The sequence below is a fragment of the Macadamia integrifolia genome, unplaced genomic scaffold (genome assembly GCF_013358625.1).
Source record: "Macadamia integrifolia cultivar HAES 741 unplaced genomic scaffold, SCU_Mint_v3 scaffold766, whole genome shotgun sequence".
NCBI classification, from domain to species: Eukaryota; Viridiplantae; Streptophyta; class Magnoliopsida; order Proteales; family Proteaceae; genus Macadamia; species Macadamia integrifolia.
Window position 1 is genome coordinate 74,638 of NW_024870535.1, and position 6,233 is coordinate 80,870.

Here is a 6,233-nt window from a genome sequence, read left to right on the forward strand (position 1 = left end):
AGAGGATTTCTTCCTCATATGATTCGATTCTGTAGGGTTAAGGAGCTGTTACATATTCCTATGATTTTAAGGTGTTAGACCTTCCATCCTTATTTTGCTTTATTTATTTATTTTTTTTTCTTTTTCCATTTTCAGTTAAATGTATATGAAATCAGTGATATACGTGTGGAATTGTGGAAATAATTCTACGAAAATTGTATGCACTTCCATTGGCTATGATGCATGTTCTGTTGTTGGTACTCAGTATTCTTTTTTCTTCTCTTCCTAGTACAATGTATATGAAATCTGCGACATGTTCTGCCGCTTCTGGGTTAAGAAACAAAGTTTATCAAACACCTAAAAATCCGTTTATGTTCCCAGAAATGTGAAAAGCCGTTTCTACCATCTCTGGACACAGAAACAGTCGAAACATTATCAAACAGTGCCTAAGACTTCCTCATCTCTGCGAGGAGGATAGATCATAGATGTGTGTTCGCAATGTACAAGACAAGGAAAGACATTGTGAAGTAAAAAGGTTTGCTGCTTCAAAGTAACTAAACATATTAAATGGTATACAGAAAGGAGCTCAAAAGATGTTAACATTGGATCCAAATGAAAAATGTTGAGGGATCTTTAGCCTGTAGAGGGGAAGCTAAAATCAAACCGTTCCTGTCTTGTGAAACCAAAACTATTTACTAAACAATTTTAATTTCCTGAGTTGTAAACGATTTTGATTTCACAGTTTTAAAACGGATTGACTATAGACCTAGAGGAAACAAGCGGAAGACTTAATATGTTCATAAACTGTTCTTTTCTGCTTTTGATTTTGACTTTGAAAGATATAAAGGTTCCATCTTTCCTCTTAAGAGAGAGACTTACCACTTAAAAGGCTAATGGAGTGAAGAGGCTTCTCCTTATTATGAATCCAACTATCAATTTCCACCCTGTTCTTTCCACACTATTCCCCCACATCCTTACCATTAGACGACCATCTCAGTTTCCTAAGCTTGCGTTCTTTGTCTTCAATAAAGAATGATGAATTGTGATGGATGATGTTTCTGCCTGCAGTATTCATTCTATTCTCACTGTTTTGGGTTTAGTAAGCTCTGCTGCTGTTGTTGGAAGTACCCCTCCATCCCCAAAATCTCCGGCGTTTCTGCTCTCCTCTTCTTGTTACAGTTGTCGCAGTCATTTTCCGCAGTGGTTGTGTGGTGGAGACGGGCAGTTTTTTTCTTTTTGTTAGTCCTCAGTCCTCACCCCTTCCCCTAAGAATGAACAATGCTGAATCTCTGATTTCCTTGTGGAAGGTGAAGTTATGATCTCCTAGAGCCATGTATACATCAAATGCTATTCAGACTATGACCAATTAATTCCTTGTTTACAGATGCAAGTCACTTCTGAGAAACTTGTCATCCACAAAAAACCAGGAACATGACTACACTCAACAACAAACTTCCTTGTTCCTCCATACCTATTGAATCTTAATATTAAACAAAATTCTGCAATAATGAACCAAGTGCCCCTGCAAAGTAGGAGAGATTATAAAGGTAACAGGGAAAACAGTGCATTTTGCACCTACTCAGCAGAAGAGCCCTCCAAAAATTACTTCAACAGGCCATAGGGTCTACCAACATATGCTACATTGGGGATTTGGGATGAGATTGTTTTGCAAAATCTCAGGTGTAGCAAGGGAAGCATATCTTTATGGTTCACCCGCTTCAGACACTAACCATAGCATTGCAAATGCTGGAGCCCACATCCACCATCATCAGCCGGTAGCCAAATGACTGAAGGTTCATGATGATGGTTTTGTGCTCCATCATGGTTCACAGGAATATTCCAATCATGCCGAAACCATTCTTTACTGGAGAACTGCAACCCAGTCAATTAATGACAATTTGAACCTGCCCCCACCCAGTAAATCTAACAAAGCCTAACCCTCTGAAAAGTATAGTGTTGAACAAAGGCATAATGTAATCGAAGAGATATAGGTACCAATGCTTAGGAAACAACAGAGACATCTTGCACCAGATTGAGTATGAATCTGAATTCTATCAGAAGCTTTTAAGGCATATGGATCACTGAACATCAGAATTGTCCTGGAAAACAGAACAAAAATTAGGAGTTCCAACAATCGTTTAGTCCGGTGGAGCCTAATACAGAACTTTTGAAGCTCAAATGCCCAAAGTTATAAATTTATGTCCCCCCTTCAAGACTTGAATAACTACAATTCACACGCGATGTCAGGTAGGAGAGTAGAAGAAACTTTAAACTACAGGCAAGTTGAATTCCTATTTCTCACTTACTGGCCAAAAATTTATACCCAACACAAATTATCTAACTAGTCATTTCTTATTATCCTACCATTTCCAACAAAATGTCATCCCTGAAGATTCTTCTCTTCATTTCTGTGGAGAACAATCGTTTATAAAATGTTAAGACAATGAAAGCTGTAAAGGATGACGAGAATCAACTCCAGTCTCTAAAAAAGGGAGACAATTTCCAAAATTCCTAGGGTTGTAATGAAGAGTTGGGAATTCACATTTGTCAAATATACTAAATAACCGCAATAACAAATAACAAATGACAGCCTGCAATTAAAACAAAGATTAGAGACGTAATGCAGGAACTGTCAAAAATTGGTCCTACTTTAATACCTATGTAGTATGGACTTTTAATTCTTTGGGTTTTATTTGTAATGGGAAAGTGAGGATCTAAAAAATGCACGACAATGAATATTTTATACAGTGGTGGGGCCATCAGAGATTAGCTTACTAAATATCTAATAATAGTAGTTATAGGGATCCTGTGGGTTGTGGGGTTCATTCCTTAGCTGTTAAAGAGTTTTTTCTTGAGTAGAATCCTATTTAGATTTAATTTCTGTTTTGGGGTGTTAATGTGTTATTAAGATAAGATTCCTAAAGGTAGTATCTAACTTAAATTACTTAAGGAAACTAGAAATTAGAAGGATTTCATTTTTTTATTATTTTTTGGATTATTAAATACATATAATCACCCCTCCCTTATGTATGGAATATAGTACAGAATTGGATTTGAGTTGGAAGGCGAGAGACGGCTTCCTCTTCCTCTCTCCCCTATCCTCTCTTCTATTTTCTATACAGCCCTCCTTGCAGGCTGCTAAAACCAACAAACCTTCTCAATCCTCTCTTTCTCTCTCTTCTGCCCTCTCTTCTCTTCTTTTCTATTTCTTCATGCTATTGTTCATGGTACTAGTCACAATTACCAAAACAGCCCTCCTCACAGGCTGCTAATCAACAAACCAGCAAACCTTCTCAATCCCAATTTATTAGAAAAATATTTCAGATCAGGATCAGCGTTGCAGCCAATCAATTCCTTGACTCCTAATCTAGAATTAGGGTTAGCTGGCTGCATCTACGAGATTAGACACAACAACTAGGTCACCTCATTGACAAGCTCAGCAGTTTGAAATACACCATCCATCCATACCACCTGGGATCATTAATAAATAGACATACAATCTAAATTTGTGATAAATTTCATAGAGTCGGTTTACAAATCATCAGTTTTGACAGATTCAGTAGGTTGATCATTTTTCTCCCATAGAAATAAGATCTACAAGCACAGGTCTAGGAATTGGGATCAGATCAGCTTAGCCGATCCCACTTCCAACCTATCCATATTAGATTTCCTAGCCCCACCCCCCACTCAATACAGGCCGATTCTTCCTAATTCTGATCAAAATCTGTGGAGATCAATTCCAGTGCCAATTCCAATTACTCGAATAGTGTCTACAAGACAAATAATTAATTCTTCTTCTTATTTTATTTTTTAGGCTTCCAACTGGTAGGGGAAAGCCATAGATTCTAATTTGTAATAACTGAAAAAATATATAAATAAATAAGCTAGATTGACAGAGAAGTTAAAAAGAATTTTAGATCAGATATAAATTAAAATCCAATAGCCAGAAAAGTTGCAGGAAGCAGAGACATAACCTATTTTCACAACATGATGACACTTATGGACATAGACCCTAAAGACATCACAATACAGATAGAAACAACATGAAACTGGATACCCACATAAAACTCTACAATTTCAACAATTTAGCCATGGACTTAGAGAGAACCCAAATCCGATCTAAATACTTAACACCCCCATCAATACAACCTGATTGCTGTTATTTCTTGTTGTTTTTGTTATTACTTTTACCTCCCGCGTCTCCTCCCGATGCAGCTTGTGCCGCCTTCTTCGCTGCCTTCTCTTGAAGAGCTTTAGCATCCCTGGACATCAAATTTCCAATCAAGTATCAAGACCAGTCCCAAAAAAAAAAAGTAGCAGATAACGACCTTTCTCGGCGTTGTTCAGGGGTCAATCCATCGTCTTTGGTCTTCGTCTTGGATCCGCTCCTTGCCATAGCTCTCTCTCGGTCACGCTCTCTCTGGTTCCCGCGTAAGTTCAAATTAAGGCCAAACAAAATCCAACAAGACTGAACCAATTCTCCAAATTTATCGACATTTTCACTAAAACTACTGATTATCACTAATACCCAGAAATCTTTAACATGAACTATGAGGAGAATCAGTGAACCAAAAAATAAAGAAAAAGAGAAAGGAAAAATCAAATTAAAAGAAAAAAAAATAAAAAAATCAAAGGATATGGGTCATTCTCTAAGAGCCCAAAGAAGTTCCGCCACAAAGAAACCCCTGCAAAACAGAGTCAATTAGTGTCAGAAAACAATAACCCAGAGAAGAAAATTGGTAAAAGGGTTCATTTTCTTTTTTGCTTTTCTGCAAGTGGTTGAGAGAGAAAAGAAGGGGGGAATACTGAGAAGAGTATGTTAGTGGCAGACCTTAGTGAAAGGAGAGGAGGAGAGGAGGAGAGGAGGAGAGGAAGAGAAGATTTGAGAGATTAGATGGATCTGTGGTTCTGCTTCTGCCTCGCACAAGGATTCCTAACTGGGATCGGAGAGGAAGGATTACGTTAATAATGTGAAAAGCGAAGGACGAAAGAAGAAAGAAGAAAGAAGAAAGAAGAAAGAAGAAAGAAAAACCTCACGCTTAGATTCCTTTCCGCCGATTCACAGAAGTCTCTCGAAGCCTGATAAGAAACATGCGTTTCCCACTTTCCTCATATTAAATTATGCCTGATCACGTGTGGACAGTTGTCTCCATGGGCTTTTTCAGAGTTCCCTTCCAATAATCGCTCGGATCGGAATATCACAACAATTTGTTATGATGGTGATTGGGCATCCTGAGCCATTGGTAATAGATCCATGCGCAAGTAAATGAGGAGAAACCCACTCATAAGGTGTAGCAAAATGGTATCATACATTGGAGGGTAAAGTACGATTAATATGGAGGAAATGTTTTCATGGGGAAGTGCGGTCCTTGTGTCTAGATACATGGGGCAAAATGATCGATCACACCCTACAAATGGAAAATGACATCTTTGTGGATGTTTTCTTGTATGTTATCATTGGCCCTTACACACCTAGATGAACCGCACTCTCCCACATGATACATCTCCCTTTTAATACGAGTAAGAGAGATAAGATAAAGAGTCTAGTGTACCCTATGTAAGGGGCTCAGAGAATCTTACGTAAGTATTTTATCGGTTCCATTAGATGGAGATTAAAAAGTTCATAAATGATGCACATCCTTGGTTTTAAAAGAAAAATGAGCTCATATTTTGGGTTTAGTTGGGAACCTATGTTTGAATAGCGCAACTCAATTCATCTTTATCCCAATTAAATGGGATCAGCTTCATGGATCCTAGTTCTCTGATCTGTTCTATTTGAATTCGTATGAGATTCCAATCTAAATCTATATGTGTCCTTTCTCATAACTTCTTTATGGTTATTTTGGATTTATCTCTAACTCTTTTAGCTCCTTTATCATTAAATAAATTATTTTTTTCAAAACATTCAAAGAACTCTATTGCACTTGTTCAAACCACTTCAACCGATTTTTTCGTTATTTATCATGAATAGAGCAACACTCAGGTTTATTTTAATTTGTTCATTTCTTGTTTTATTTATTTATTTCTAATTTTATCAGTCATCCACCGCACCATCATCATTTCAGCCATATTAAGTTTTTAAAAATGTTTGAAATGACATAAACCGACTAAAGAAATCATAATCATGCCCCCTAGTCTATATGGTTTAAGAAGACGAAATGGGGTCGGGATAAGTCAAGGCCGCTCTGATCCTGATTCGGATCAGCCCGGACTGTATAGAAGTATCCTTTGGTTCAATTAAGAAAATTACCGTC

At 37.4% G+C, this 6,233-nt stretch overlaps 1 protein-coding gene across 3 annotated transcripts; it reads right to left on the bottom strand.

The window, feature by feature from the left end:
* Nucleotides 1-499: 499 nt before the first annotated feature.
* LOC122069933 (small EDRK-rich factor 2-like) lies at nucleotides 500-5,117 on the bottom strand. Of its 3 annotated transcripts, none has more exons than XM_042634005.1 (5): nucleotides 5,012-5,117; nucleotides 4,619-4,664; nucleotides 4,308-4,410; nucleotides 4,171-4,241; nucleotides 500-1,302 (listed from the first exon to the last, which is right to left on the bottom strand). In XM_042634005.1, the coding sequence occupies exons 2-5, from the start codon at nucleotides 4,623-4,625 to the stop codon at nucleotides 1,226-1,228; spliced, it is 258 nt and encodes an 85-aa protein (XP_042489939.1). In that variant the 5' UTR covers nucleotides 4,626-4,664; nucleotides 5,012-5,117; the 3' UTR covers nucleotides 500-1,225. The 3 variants fall into 3 exon arrangements, with proteins under 3 accessions (XP_042489939.1, XP_042489938.1, XP_042489940.1); XM_042634004.1 differs by lacking the exon at nucleotides 5,012-5,117 and adding an exon at nucleotides 4,811-5,005; XM_042634006.1 differs by lacking the exon at nucleotides 500-1,302 and adding an exon at nucleotides 4,811-4,916 and having other exon boundaries at nucleotides 3,881-4,241; nucleotides 5,012-5,098.
* Between the last annotated feature and the right edge of the window lie 1,116 nt (nucleotides 5,118-6,233).